The sequence below is a fragment of the Bos indicus x Bos taurus genome, chromosome 5 (genome assembly GCF_003369695.1).
Source record: "Bos indicus x Bos taurus breed Angus x Brahman F1 hybrid chromosome 5, Bos_hybrid_MaternalHap_v2.0, whole genome shotgun sequence".
Lineage (NCBI taxonomy): Eukaryota > Metazoa > Chordata > Mammalia > Artiodactyla > Bovidae > Bos > Bos indicus x Bos taurus.
Genome location: NC_040080.1, coordinates 115,300,811 through 115,317,272, shown reverse-complemented (window position 1 = coordinate 115,317,272; position 16,462 = coordinate 115,300,811). Strand labels below are relative to the sequence as shown.

General features: G+C 37.9%; 1 protein-coding gene across 1 annotated transcript in view; it reads left to right on the top strand.

The window, feature by feature from the left end:
• Nucleotides 1-6,230: 6,230 nt before the first annotated feature.
• GLIPR1L2 (GLIPR1 like 2) overlaps nucleotides 6,231-16,462 on the top strand; it is a gene marked incomplete at its 3' end in the record, with an annotated part of 46,008 nt that continues 35,776 nt past the window's right edge. Inside the window, exon 1 of the mRNA XM_027543327.1 lies at nucleotides 6,231-6,463. Within this exon, the coding sequence (XP_027399128.1) occupies nucleotides 6,233-6,463 (231 nt within the window). The remainder of the gene's footprint in view (nucleotides 6,464-16,462) is intronic.

Sequence of the window (16,462 nt, the reverse complement as noted above, 5' to 3'; positions counted from 1 at the left end):
GATAATGGGATTTATACATGCAGAGCTTTCCATCTATGCTGAAGCTGTGAGTAAATGTTGGGCAGGTGAAGTGCCTCTGCCTTACCAGTGGGGCTTCCCCTCATTAGCAAGAAGAGAAAATTCTGGACTGAGATATCTTTTCCTTGTGATCATAACCATAGGCTCTTGACAGGATATCTTAAAAGGCCTGGCATCACTTTAATTCTTTTACTCTGAGCAGATGTTGCTCTTAATAGTGACCATAAGTGACCCTCCAATTTTGCAGTTTGGAATTACTAGACAAACAGCTCTGTACTCAGTCTTTTCAAATTACTGAGGGCAGTTAACTCAGGGTTTGAACAGTGCATTATTCTGGGGATCGTTTTGTCCTACTAGGCTATGTTTGAAGTTTCCAGAAGTGATCAGACTCATCAGTCTTAACTGGGCCTATTGTATCCCATTGTTACCCCTTGAAGGATGGTGAAAAGATGGTTTAAACAGTAGTCTCTGTAATTTTTTGATTATGCATCCCTATTATTAAAATATTGTAGAGTAACTAATATTCCTGGTTCTCCTTGGGACTGAGGGGGGTCCCTAGGACATAGGAAAACACAATAAACCCAGGACATTCCCTTACAAATCAGGAGTTGATACCCCTAAGCTTGAGCTAAAAGTATGAGTATATCATTTAATTATATGTATCATGTGTGTTTTTACAATAGAGTATTATATGTTTTAATCCAATCCAGTGTTTTAAAATATACAAAAATTGAACCCGAAAAGGATGACATAAAAGTGAATTTTTAAAAACTACTAAAGAGAGGACTTTCCTGGTGGTCCAGTGGTTAAGAACCCGCCTTGCAAGGCAGGGCATGCGGGTTCCATCCCTGGCCAGGGAACTATGACCCCACAGGCTAAGGGGCATATGGGCCTATGTGCCATAACTGCTGAGCCCACGTGCTGCAACTAATGCCAATGCAGTCATATAAATAAATAAAAATAACTGCTAAGGAGATATTTAGGCTAGGAAGATGAGTCCAACAATCAACAGTGTGTGCTTGCCCTTGTATCTTTACAACTGTAACTGATCTGCAATATTTTCTCAGCTATTTTTGCAAGACATATGATTATCTGGTGATGGCTGGCTAGGTTAAAACTAGGTAACAATCTCTAATTAAATTCACCTCAGTTCACATACTGGCATGAAAGAAACAAGTAAATTCCATCACCATCCCTCACAGAGGAACTCCCATTTTCCCCTCAAGAAAGCTCCACACCACTTGACATTGCTGCTGCTGCTGCTAAGTCACTTCATTGCTGCTGCTGCTGCTAAGTCACTTCAGTTGTGTCCGACTCTGTGCGACCCCAGAGACGGCAGCCCACCAGGCTCCCCCATCCCTGGGATTCTCCAGGCAAGAACACTGGAGTGGGTTGCCATTTCCTTCTCCAATGCAGGAAAGTGAAAAGTGAAAGGGAAGTCTCTCAGTCGTGTCCGACTCTTCGCGACCCCATGGACTGCAGCCCATCTGGCTCCTCCATCCATGGGATTTTCTAGGCAAGACCACTTGACATTCCCCCTAGTCAAAAACCAGCAGGAACCCCTCTGGAGTTGCATACAGTGAATTTGCTCCTTGTAGCTAGTGAAACCACACTAGCTATCCTAAGAATAGCTATCACACGACTAGCATAAGAATAATTCTACAAATATGTATTAAGAATGCACACTATGTCTGGTAAAATGCTGTTAAAAATATAATTTAGTCCTTGTCCATATAACAAGTGAAAATGAAAATGAGATATTTTTATTAACAGTATTAATTTAATAATAGTAGTAACTAACGCTAAGTACTGTTTACAATGTGCCAAGCACTTAGCGACTCACATGTAATAGTTTATATAATCCTCTCAGTAATTCTGTGAGGTAGATGCTATTAATTTTCATTTCGTGAACTGCTAGTAGATTTAAACATTCTCACAACAATGTTCAGATTGACAAGTAGGTATTTTGAGAGTTATTAAGACCATCTTGGGGAATGCTGTCCTTCAGTGGAAGGATTCCTAGGAGTTGTTACACACATGCAACCATGCTAAATAAACATTAAGCTCCAGAATACAGGAGTTAATGTCAATTTAGAAGTCAAATTTTTATATCAATATTCCCAGGTTTAAACTCAATTTTAAGACTTTGACTTTTAGATAGAGGCAAGTTACACTTCCTGAGACCCAAATTCATGCTGGAATCTGGTTGCATACAGATCACCATATCAAATATGTGACAGGAATAGATGGCAGTGTGAATATTTCTACTACACAGTTTTGGCACTTTTGTGTTTTGGTCTGTTTGGTTTTGGTGGTCAGTTGCCTGTTCATCTCCTTCATTCGTTTTGCTAATGGTGCTGTTCATTTTCTTAGACATTTTAAATGATTCTTCCAAAGTGTTAGTCGCTCAGTCATGCCCAACTCTTTGCGACCCCATGCACTGCAGCCCACCAGGTTCCTCTGTCCATGGGTTTTCCCAGGCAAGAATATTGGAGTGGGTTGCCATTTCCTTCTCCAGGGGATCTTCCTGACCCAGAGATCAAACCTGGGTTCCCTGCACTACAGGCAGATTCTTTACCGACTGAGCTACCAGGGAAGCTCAAATGATAACGTGTCTTAATGGCATATCAGTGCTTTTAATCCCTTGATTTTTATGTAGCAAGTTTCTTTTTCAGTTGTCCTTTATTTACATTTTAATAAAGTCTATCTTTCCACTCTTGAACATTGGATTTTATTTGCAGCATCCTTTTGGTTTTCTCTTGTAATGCTTCTCATGCACCATTAGCATCATTTGAATTTCTGAATTATAGGAAAGATCAATCAAATGAGGACTGATAGAAAAGTGAAGAAATGTAAGAAAAAGAGTCAAAGGTAAAAACCATATATCTTCCCAATAACATTCATACAGAAAACAAAATCACACTCATTAGTACCTTTAACCTATCTTTAACCAGTCGGAATGGCCATCATTACTAAGTCTATAACTAATAAATGGTGGAGAGGGTGTGGAGAAAATGGAACCCTCTTACACTGTTGTTGGGAATGTGTATTGGTGCAGCTACAATGGGAAACAGTATGTAGATCCCTCAGAAAACTAAAAATTGAGTTGCAGTATGATCAACAATCCCACTCTTGGGCATATATCCAGATAAAACTTTAATTTGCAGACACATGCACCCCTGTGTTCACAGAGGCACTATCTGTAATAGCCAAGACATGGATTCAATCTAACTGTCCATCAACAGATGAATGGATAAGGAAGATGTGGTGTGTGTGTGTGTGTGTGTATATATATATGCAATATATGTATGAATGGAATATTACCCAACCATTAAAAGAATGAAATAATGCCATTTACAGCAACATGAATGGACCTAGAGATTACCAAACTATAAGTGAAGTACTTCAGAGAGACAAATGTCAGATGATATCACTTATATGTGGAATCTAAAATACTACAGAAACAAAAATATCTACAAAACAAAACCAAACTCCCTGATACAATAACAAATTTGTGGTTGCCAAGGGTGAGGGAGGTGTACGAGCAAAGGACTGGGAGCCTGGGATTAGCAGAGGCAAACATATACAGGACGGATAAACAAGTTCCTATTGCATAGCACAGGGAACTATAGTCAACATTCTGTGATAAGCGATAATGGAATAGAATATGAAAAAGAATATTTATGACTGAATCACTTTGCTGTATAGCAGAAATTAAACACATTACAAATCACCTATACTTCAATAATGGAGAAGGCAATGGCAACCCACTCCAGTGTTCTTGCCTGGAGAATCCCAGGGACGGGGGAGCCTGGTGGGCTGCCGTCTATGGGGTCGCACAGAGTCGGACACGACTGAAGTTACTTAGCATACTTCAATAAAATTTTTAAACATAACAATATGTGTTTCTTAAGGTTTTTATGATTTAAATGAGTTGATACTTTCTGAGCATGTAAAATTGCACCTGATAATTCTGTGAACAACACTGTGAACATAAATGCCACGAATTCTACACTAAAAATTGTTAAAATGCTAAATTTTGTTATGTATTTTTTACCCCAATAGAAAAAAAATGAAATAGTTTCTGAAATAATTTTTTAAATAAATTTTAAAATAGCATTTATTACTCTATATTACAGTTATTTGATGATTTGTCTGTATCACCTTTAACTAAGTTTGAGCAAACTCCGGGAGACAATGAAGGACAGGGAAGCCTAGTGTGCTGCAGTCCATGGGGTTGCAAAGAGTCAGACACAACTTGACAACTGAACAACAACCTCTAACTAAAAACTTCACGTGGATAGACTACACATCTCATTTGTTGAGAATTTATAGCTCTAACACCTAGCGTAGGTCTGACACATAGACGTCCTAAAGAAATGCTTTTTAAATCAATGAGTAAGATGTCCAGCAATGCAATTAGCTACCTAAGAGATAGTAACCTCCCTATCAATGATGTGTCAAAAGTATGTCTAATACATTGGGACTAAAGTCTAAAACTTCTTCCTAATCTAAGACTGCATTATTCTATATATCTTGTGCTTTAATATAGCAATTTTCTTAGTCTAACAACAGTACCAATATAATGAAGGAATTCCATCTTTCAATACTTGCTGCTTCACCCCCACAATATGCTCTGGTCATACTAAAACACTTTTAGCCTTTTTGATCTCCTGGGATATTGTATGTTTTTCCCTTTGTTTAGAAAGCACTCTTTATCTCGTGTGCTTCACTTTCTTGATGTCACATTCCCCACACAGGCTTACCTGGTCATCAAAAAGGGGGTTAGCTGTCCCACATAATGCCATAGCACTTTGGCTTTGTGTTTATCCCATGGCATAAAAGGCCCCAGTTTGCTAGTTCTCCAGACTGTAAGCTACTTGGAAGCAGGATTTGTGTCTTGTTCGTTGGCCTTTCTCACCCACCTAACACACTACCTGGTAATATATATTTAATGAAAAAAGGCATGAATGAAACCATCTTGTGAGCTCTACTGCTTTCTATTGTGTACACTATTTTTTTTTTTTTTTGACTGTGTTGGGTCTTGCTTGGACTTTCTCTTGTTGCAGAGCACAGGTTTTAGGTACCTGGTGGCATGTGGAATTTTAGTTGCCCCCTGCATTGGAAGGCAGATTCTTAACCACTGGACCATCAGGAAAGTCCTACAATAGATAATTTTTTCAAGCACGTGCATTTTTAGATATTTTTTTGTCAAGCAGTTGCAATGCTTTCTTTGTGGCAAAATTCTGTCCCTGTGTTAATGATTTTGAATATCTTCTTAACACTATCCAGGACAATATATGATATGTAAATATGTACCCCAAAACAATTTTTTTTAATGGCTACAACTTACATTCTCCAAAGCAAGTTTTCTTGAAAAAATATATGAAGCTAAAAAAAATTGCTGGGACGCTAGCCATTTTTGTCTGAAACAAATGAAAACAACAACAAAAAAAGTGTTACCTACTGTTACCATGGACAATTTATCAGAGATGATATTCATATTTCAGACTGTCTATACATGCTGGCGAAAGAAAAAAATGAAAATATTTTAACTTTATAAGAATTCAATGATCTCTAGTGAACTCCGGGAGTTGGTGATGGACAGGGAAGCCTGGCGTGCTGCCATTCATGGGGTCGCCAAGAGTCGGACACGACTGAGCGACTGAACTGAACTGAATCTAGCTTGCCACTCTTCTCATTTATCCTGCAGTTTCCGACAAAGGATCATTAAAACATTGAGATTGTGAAAATCTCAATGAGGAAGTTGGTCTAGAAGAGGATATTCTTTTGTCCACGATGAAAATAAAAGGAGCGTCTTGCACTAAGATCCCAACATAACTAGCAAGAATTTCTTTTTTTCGACTGAATTTTCATCGGAAGAATTCGGAAATTCCTCAGGTTACTTACTCAGCAATTGACATTTACTCTGCAGCCGACTCATTAATAAAGGATGACACATCATCTGCTGTCAAAAACCGACTCTGGATATTTGCCAACGTTACTTTAGTGAAAAACCTGCACTCACTTAACTCAACCGTCTGTTTCGGTTAGTTCTGCAGATGGTTTTCCCTGTTTTGCCTCTTGCTGATACTTTTCCCTCGGCTCCCGGAGAGGCGGGGCTCAGCGCGCCTGCACCGCCCCTCCCCGTTGACTGGTGGGCCGCCGGGGCGAGCGTGCGCGTGCGCACTGGCCTGTCCGCGGTAGGTGGACTATGGAGGCACTGCCCTTCTCCGTGGAGTGGTACGCCCGATGGTTTCCTTTGACGCAGACGGGCATTTGGAAGATGTGTCTGTGTGAGTTCTGGCTGCTACTGCTGGGTTCCGGTTTGAAAGGTCATCTTTTGCCTGACGAGGAGGACGTAACGTTTATCAATGAGTACGTGAACCTCCACAATGAGCTCCGGGGCAACGTCTTGCCCCGAGGGGCTAACTTGCGCTTCATGGTGAGGCCCTAAGGCGGTCGCCTAAACCTCCGACAACCCCTGTCAGGACGCGCCCCCTCAGCCGCAGAGTTTGGGCCTCTCCTCTGTTGAAGGTTGTGGGGAACCGCACTTAAGAGTTTGGATTTTAAAATACACGTAAAGTTTACACGTTCAAGAAATGAAAACCACTCTCACTCTAACGCATACTTGTGACCAAAGGTTTGCACAGGGCTGGGACTAGGGTGAGTAGAGCTCCTCGCCTGGGGTGCAAGATTTAAGAGAGCTTTCCATTTGAGAAAATGATAGTTTAATCCAGTATTTTTTTTTTTTAATTTAAAAATCAATGCAAAAGTACTCTTGATGAAAATCGTATCGATTTAAACAAAGCCAGGATTTTTAAGCTTGAACTGGGGAGAGGCACGTGTGCCACGCTCAGGATAGTGCAAGGGAGAGGACAGATTCGGTTTTTACTTAAAATTTTGAAGTTTTATTATGGATGTTTTCACACTAATTTTGCCTTTTTGAAATATTTTTTATCATGGCTATTGAGTTTTTTGGTATCCAGCCTAAATTTTGCTCTCCGGAGGGTGTTTCATTCACTTCTTCCTAGACCAGACCTGATTTTGCATTCTTACGTTCTTGCTTCTCTGTTGCACTTTCCCCCTATTTCTTTATAATATCTCATTAGCTTTTCCTTTGGTACTGTGGCATCTTCATGGTTGTCATTAAAAAGGAATGCACAATTAATTGAGTAACTATAGGGCAATTGGGAGCTTCCAATTTACATTGTAAATATTGCAAAGACTGTCTTCCTAAATGTAAGTCTTTTCTTCCTTCTGGATTAGTCTTTTAGGAAAAATTCCAGGCTTGTGAAAAGAATGATTTTTTTTCTATGTGTACGATACATAGCAAGTACTCTATTGAAGGACAGTGCCAAAGTAAGCAAAGATTAGAATTATTCTGTTTTCACCACATCTGACTGACTGGGCAGTTTAGGGAACTTTCCTTTTATGTTAATTTTAAAGCCTTATTTTGATTGGACATACTTTTTTCTTTCTTGTTCATTTTCTTTACCTTTTGCATTAAGTTTCTTCTTCTCTTTATTTATTTTCTTGTAGAAATACACTAGCATTGTATTTGCTGAAGGTAAAGTTTTTATCTTGTGAATTTAGTTAGAATTTGAGAATATTGGAGAGTGATATATATGTATTTTTCACCCTTCACACTTTGTGATCAATTTTATTTCTTTCAAGTTTGAAGATTGGCCTTCCTCCTGATAATGAATAATCACAAAATATTTTAATACAATGTTTAATAGGTTTTGTATTCTTAATCTCTAAAAATTGTATTTCAAACATAAAGCATAGAGAATAATTTGTGTCCCTACAGTATATATCTTCATATGTGAACATTTTTGAAGGAATAGTGTTTGGGGTACAGTTTAAAGCCCCAGTCTAAATTTTATCCTTCTGTTCTTTCTAAAAGTTGATGTCTATTTTTGCCATGGATTTTACTAGGATATAAATAATAACCAGTCAATAATATAGTCTATCATAATAGTACATTCTACTTAGAAATTTGCCTTGACACGTTTGGAAATCATACATTTTATTTTCATTGGTTATGCTCAACATTTTAGTGTATATAATTTATAAAGTCCAAAGTTAAGCAACATCTATAACCTCCTCCCGAATATTAAAAAGATTCTACAACACACAAATTCTGACTGTCTCCTGCCCATGTCCGTACTGTTGTTGTAACCTAGTAGTTTTGCTCTAGATTGTTTTTAAACTCAAAAATTTTATTGGTTTCTTTAATTATAAAATATACAAAATTTATGGTTTTAACCATTTTTTAATGTACATTTCTATATGCATTTACAGTGTTGTGCAATCACTACCACTATTCATCTCCAGAACATTTTCATCCTCCCCAACTGAAACTGCACCAATTAAACACTAACTCCCCATTCCCTTCTTGCTGCTGGCAACTACCATTTTGCTTTTCTGTCTGGAAACCTTGACTACTCCAGGTATGTCATATAAGAATCTGAAGTGTTTCTCTTTGAGATTGTCTTATTTCACTTAGCATGTCTTCAGGTTCATGCTGTAGCATGTGTCAGAATTTCCATCCTTTTAAAGGCTGAATAATATTTCACTTTATGGATATGTGATATTTCGTTTACCCATTCATGTGTCGATGGACACTTGAATTTCTTCCACCTTTTGGCTATTGTGGATAATGCTACTGTGGACATAGGTATGTGAATAAATATCTCTTCAATACCCTGCTTTCACTTCTATTGATTATATACCTATAAATGGAATTGCCAAAACAGGTAGAAATTCTGTTTAATTTTGAAGAACTGATATTCTCTTTCTGATAGTGGCTACACATTTCCCATTCCTACTAGCAATACACAGGGTTTCAGTTTCTCCAAATTTTTGCCAACCCTTGTTTTCTGGGTTTTTTTTAGTTCATAAGGGGTGTGAAGTTCTGTCATTATGGTTTTGATTTGCATTTCCCTAATAATGTTAGTTTGAACATCTTTATTCTTTACATAGGTAGAATTCTTTATATATTATAAACATATATATCAGTTCAGTTCAGTTGAGTTCAGTCACTCAGTCATGTCTGACTCTTTGTGTCCACATGAATTGCAGCATGCCAGGCCTCCCTGTCCATCACCAACTCCCGGAGTTCACTCAAACTCATGCCCATCGAGTCGGTGATGCCACCCAGCCATCTCATCCTCTGTCGTCCCCTTCTCCTCCTGCCCCCAATCCCTCCCAGCATCAGAGTCTTTTCCAATGAGTCAAGTCTTCACATGAGGTGGCCAAAATACTGGAGTTTCAGCTTTAGCATCATTCCTTCCAAAGAAATCCCAGGGCTGATCTCCTTTAGAATGGACTGGTTGGATCTCCTTGCAGTCCATGGGACTCTCAAGAGTCTTCTCCAACACGACAATTCAAAAGCATCAATTCTTTGGCACTCAGCTTTCTTCACAGTCCGACTCTCACATCCATACATGACTACTGGAAAAACCATAGCCTTGACTAGACGGACCTTTGTTGGCAAAGTAATATCTCTTCTTTTGAATATGCTGTCTAGGTTGGTCATAACTTTCCTTCCAAGGAGTAAGCGTCTTTTAATTTCATGGCTGCAGTCACCATCTGCAGTGATTTTGGAGCCCCAAATAATAAAGTCTGACACTGTTTCCACTGTTTCCCCATCTATTTCCCATGAAGTGATGGGATGCCATGATCTTTGTTTTCTGAATGTTGAGCTTTAAGCCAACTTTTTCACTCTCCTCTTTGATTTTCATCAAGAGGCTCTTCAGTTCCTCTTCACTTTCTGCCATAAGGGTGGTGTTATCTGCATATCTGAGGTTATTGATGTTTTTCCCGGAAATCTTGATTCCAGCTAATGCTTCCTCCAGCCCAGTGTTTCTCATGATGTACTCTGCATATATGTTAAATAAGCAGGGTGACAATATACATCCTTGACGAACTCCTTTTCCTATTTGGAACCAGTCTGTTGTTACATGTCCAATTCGAATTGTTGCTTCCTGACCTACATACAGGTTTCTCAAGAGGCAGATCAGGTGGTCTGGTATTCCCATCTCTCTCAGAATTTTCCACAGTTTATTGTGATCCACACAGTCAAAGGCTTTGGCATAGTCCATAAAGTAGAAATAAATGTTTTTCTGGAACTCTCTTGCTTTTTCGATGATCCATCAGATGTTGGCAATTTGATCTCTGGTTCCTCTGCCTTTTCTAAAACCAGCTTGAATATCTGGAAGTTCATGATTCACGTATTGCTGAAGCCTGGCTTGGAGAATTTTGAGCATGACTTTACTAGTGTGTGAGATGAGTGCAATTGTGCAGTAGTTTGAGCATTCTTTGGCATTGCCTTTCTTTGGGATTGGAATAAAAACTGACCCTTTCCAGTCCTGTGGCCACTGCTGAGTTTTCCAAATTTGCTGGCATATTGAGTGCAACACTTTCACAGCATCATCTTTCAGGATTTGAAATAGCTCCACTGGAATTCCATCACCTCCACTAGCTTTGTTCGTAGTGATGCTTTCTAAGGCCCACTTGACTTCACATTCCAGGACGTCTGGTTCTAGGTGAGTGATCACACCATCATGATTATCTGGGTCATGAAGATCTTTTTTGTACAGTTCTTCTGTGTATTCTTGCCACCTCTTCTTAATATCTTCTGCTTCTGTTAGGTCCATATCATTTTTGTCCTTTATCGAGTCCATCTTTGCATGAAGTGTTCCCTTGGTATATATACATAAATATATCTTTATATATATAAAGTAATGCCCAAAATTATCCAAGCCAGGCTTCATCAATATGTGAACCATGAACTTCCTGATGTTCAAGCTGGTTTTAGAAAGGGCAGAGGAACCAGAGATCAAATTGCAAACATCTGCTGGATCATGGAAAAAGCAAGAGAGTTCCAGAAAAACATCTATTTCTGCTTTATGGACTATGCCAAAGCCTTTGACTGAGTGGATCACAATAAACTGAGGGAAATTCTGAAAGAGATGGAAATACCAGACCACCTGATCTGCCTCTTGAGAAATTTGTGTGCAGGTCAGGAAGCAACAGTTAGAACTGGACATGGAACAACAGACTGGTTCCAAATAGGAAAAGGAGTACATCAAGGCTGTATATCGTCACCCTGTTTATTTAACTTATATGCAGAGTACATCATGAGAAACGCTGGACTGGAAGAAACACAAGCTGGAATCAAGATTTCTGGGAGAAATATCAATAACCTCAGATATGCAGATGACACCACCCTTATGGCAGAAAGTGAAGAGGAACGCAAAAGCCTCTTGATGAAAGTGAAAGAGGAGAGTGAAAAAGTTGGTTTAAAGCTCAACATTCAGAAAACGAAGATCATGGCATCCGGTCCCACCACTTCATGGGAAATAGATGGGGAAACAGTGGAAACTGTGTCAGACTTTATTTTTCTGGGCTCCAAAATCACTGCAGATGGTGACTGCAGCCATGAAATTAAAAGATGCTTACTCCTTGGAAGGAAAGTTATGACCAACCTAGATAGCATATTCAAAAGCAGAGACATTACTTTACCAACAAAGGTCCGTCTAGTCAAGGCTATGGTTATTCCAGTGGTCATGTATGGATGTGAAAGTTGGACTGTGAAGAAAGCTGAGCGCTGAAGAATTGATGCTTTTGAATTGTGGTGTTGGAGAAGACTCTGGAGAGTCCCTTGGACTGTAAGGAGATCTAACCAGTCCATTCTGAAGGAGATCAGCCCTGGGATTTCTTTGGAAGGAATGATGCTAAAGCTGAAACTCCAGTACTTTGGCCACCTCATGTGAAGACTTGACTCATTGGAAAAGACTCTAATGCTCGGAGGGATTGGGGGCAGGAGGAGAAGGGGATGAGAGGATGAGATGGCTGGATGGCATCACTGACTTGATGGACATGAGTTTCAGTGAACTCCAGGAGTTGGTGTTGGACAGGGAGGCCTGGCGTGCTGCAATTCATGGGGTCACAAAGAGTCAGACATGACTGAGTGACTGATCTGATCTGATCTGATAGAGGATTTTTTATATATTCTAGATAAAATATATTTAAAAATACATGAATTTCAACTGTTTTCTCCCTTTCCGTAGATTGTCTTTCATTCTATTAATAGTATCTTTGATACACAAAAGTTTTTAATTGTAATGAAGACTAATTCATGTATTTTTTATCGTGTTACCTATACTTTTGGTGACATATCTAAGAAATCATTGCCAAATCCAATGTCATGAAACTTCCCCCTTTGTTTCTTCTAAGAATTTTATAGCTTTAGCCAACAGGTACATAAAAAGGTCCTCAACATGACTAATCATCCAGGAAATGCAAATTAAAACTACAATAGATTATCACATTGTATCTGTTAGAATATCATCAATAAAGACAGGAGATAGAGAGACAAACAACACAATTACCAAAATTAAAAATACTCCAGAAGGAATCAACAGCAGAATATCTGAAGCAGAAGAACGGATCAAATAAAGTAAAAAAAAGAAAAGAACGTAGGATAGTCTCAGAGACCTCTGGGACAACATCAAAGTCACCAGCATTCGAATTATAGGGGTCCCAGGAGCAGAAGAGAAAAAGAAAGGGTACGGGAAAATTTTCAGCTCTAATCTTTTCAAAAATTTTCTCAAAAATAAAAAAAGAAAGGGTATGAGAAAATTTTTGAAGAGAGAAGAGTAGAAAATTTTCCTACCATGGAAAAGGAAATACTCCATCAAGTCCAAGAGGCACCAAGAGTCCCATACAAGATAAAACCAAGGAGAAACATGCCAAGACACATACTAATCAAACTAACAAAGACTAAACAGAAAGAAAGAATAGTAAAAGCAGCAAGGGAGAAGCAACAAGTAACATACAAGGGAAACCCCATATGCTTAACAGTTGCTCTTTCAGCAGAAACTCTGCGGGCCAGAAGGGAATGTCAGGATATATTTAAAGTGCTGAAAGGGAAAAATCTACAACCAAGATTACTGTACCCAGCAAGGATCTCATTCAAAATTAATGGAGAAAGCAAAAGCTTTTCAGACAAGCAAAAGTTAAGAGAATTCAGTACCACCAAACCAGCTTTACAACAAATGTTAAAGGGACTTATATAGTCAAGAAATACAAGAGAAGAAAAAAGATCTACAAAATCAACCCCAAACAATTAAGAAAATGGCAATAGGAACATATATATCAATAATTACTTTAAATGTAAACAGATTAATGCTCCAAGCAAAAGACACAGACTGGCTGAATGGATACAAAAACAAGACCCGTACATATGCTGTCTACAATAAACCCACCTCAGACCTCAAGACACATATAGACTGAAAGGGAGAGGATGGAAAAATATATTCCATGCAAATGGGAAGCAAAAGAAAGCTGTAGTAGCAATCCTCATATCAGACAAAATAGTCCTTAAAATAAAGAAGTTTACAAGAAATAAGGAAGGACACTACATAATGATCAAGGGATCAATCCAAGAGGAAGAATAAATTGTAAATACCTAGGCACCCAACATAGGAGCACCTCAATATGTAAGACAAACACTAACAGACATAAAAGGAGAAATTGATAGGAACACAATAATAGTAGGAGACTTTAACATCCCACTCACACCAGTGGACAGATCATCAAAACAGAAATTAAAAGGGAAACACAAGTCTTAAATGATACATTAAATGAGATGGATCTCATTGATATCTTCAGGACATTCCATCCAAATGCAGAAGAATACACCTTCTTCTCAAGTGCACATGGAACAGTCTCCAGGGTAGACAACATCGTGGGTCACAAATCAAACCTCAGTAAATTTAAGAAAATTGTAATCGTATCAGGCATCTTCTCTGACCACAATGCTATGAGACTAGATATCAATTATAAGAAAAAACCATAAGAAACAGGAACACGTAGAGACTAAACAACACATTTCTAAATAACCCACAGGTTACTGAAGAAATCAAAAGGGAAATCAAAAAATTTCTAGAAACAAAGGACAATGAAAACATAATAACTAAAAACCTATGGGATGCAGCAAAAGCAGGGAAGTTTATAGCAATACAATGCTACCTCAAGAAAAAAGAAAAACATTGAATAGACAACCTAACTTTACACCTAAAACAACTGGAAAAAGAAGAACAAAAAAAAAAATTAGTAGAAGGAAGCATACAAAGTCTGAGCAGAAATAAATGAAAAAGAAATGAAAGAAACAATAGTAAAGATTAATAAAACTAAAAGCAGGTTCTTTGAGAAGATATACAAAATTAACAAGCCTTTAGCCAGATGCATCAAGAAAAGAGAGAAGAATCAAATCAACAAAATTAGAAATGAAAAAGGAGAGGTTACAACAGACAATGCAGAAATACAAAGGATTATAAGAGAGTGTTATCAACAACTATATGGCAATAAAATGGATAACCTGGAAGAAATGCACAGATTCTTAGAAAAGTTCAATCTTCCAAGACTGAACCAGGAAGAAATAGATTCTGGATAATTACAGGAACTGAATTACAGGAACTGAAATAGAAGCTGTGATTTAAAAAATCTCCCAAAAAACAAAAGCCCAGGACAAGATGCCTTCATAGGAGACTTCTAACAAACATTTAGAGAAGAGCTAATGCCTAGCCTTCTAAAACTCTTTCAAAAAATTGCAGAGGAAGGAACACTTCCAAACTCATTCTACGAGGCCACCATCACCCTGATATCAAAACCAGACAAAGACAACACAAAAAAGGAAAACTACAAGCCAATATCACTGATGAACATAGATGCAAAAATCCTCAACAAAATTTTAGCAAACAGAATTCAGCAATGCATCAAAAAGCTCATACACCGTGATCAAGTTGGGTTTATTCCAGGAATGCAGGTATTTTTCAATATATGCAAATCAATCAATGTGATACACCATATTAACAAATTGAAAGATAAAAACCATATGATCATCTCAATAGATGCCAAAAAAAGCCTTTGACAAAATTCAGCACCCATTTGTGTTTAAAACTCTTCAAAAACCGACCATAGAAGGAACCTATCTCAAGAAGTAAATGGCATATATGATCAGGCTACAGGAAACATTATTCTCAATGGTGAAAAACTGAAAGCATTCCCCCTAAGATCAGGAACAAGACAAGGGTGTCCACTTTCATCACTATTATTCAACATAGTTGTGGAAGTCCTAGCTACATCAATCAAAGAAGAAAAAGAAAAGGAATCCAGATCAGAAAAGAAGTAAAACTGTCACTGTTTGCAGAAGACATGATACTGTACATATAAAACCCTAAAGATAGTATCAGAAAATTACTAGAGCTAATGAGTGAATTTAGCAAAGTTGCAGGATACAAAATCAATACACAGAAATCACTTGCATTTCTACATACTAACAATGAAAAATCAGAAAGAGAAATTAAGGAATCAATCCCATTTACCATTACAACAAAAAGAATTAAATATCTAGTAATAAAGTTAGGTAAGGAGATAAAAGAACTGTACACAGAAAATTACAAGACACTAATGAAAGAAAGCAAAGATGACATAAACAGAGGGGGAGATATTCCATGTTCCTGGTAGGAAGAATCAATATTGTGAAAATGACTATACTACTAAATGCAACCTACAGATTCAATGTGATCCCTATTAAATTATCAGTGGCATTTTTCACAGAACTAGAACAAAAAAATTCACAGTTCATATGGAAACAGAAAAGCCCCCAAATAGCCAAAGCAGTCTTGTGAAAGAAGAATGGAACTGGAGGAATCAATCTTCCTGACTTCAGATTATACTACAAAGCTACAGTCATCAAGACAGTATGGTACTGGCACAAAAACAGAAATATAGACCAATGGAACAAGACAGAAAGCCCAGAAATAAACCCTTTCACTTATGGGTACCTTATTTTTGACAAAGGAAGCAAGAACATACAATGGAGCAAAGACAGCCTCTTCAATAAACGATGCTGGGAAAACTGGTCAGCTACATGTAAAAGAATGAAATTAGAACACTTCCTAACACCATATACAAAGATAACCTCAAAATGGATGAAAGATATAAATGTAAGACCAGAAACTATAAAACTCTTAGAGGAAAACATAGGCAGAACACTCGATGATATAAATCAAAGCAAGCTCCTCTATGACCCACCTCCTAGAGTAACGGAAATAAAAACAAAAGTAAACAAGTGGGACCGGACTAAACTTAAAAGCTTTTGCACAGCAAAGAAAACTATAAGCAAGGTGAAAAGACAGCCCTCAGAATGGGAGAAAATAATAGCAAATGAAACAACTGACAAAGGATTAATTTCCAAAATATACCAGCAGCCTCATACAACTCAATGCCAGAAAAACAACCCAATCAAAAGTGGGAAAAAGACCTAAACAGACATTTCTCCAAAGAAGATAAACAGATGGCTAACAAACACATGAAAAGATGTTCAATGTCGCTCATTATTAGAGAACGGCAAATCAAAACTACAATG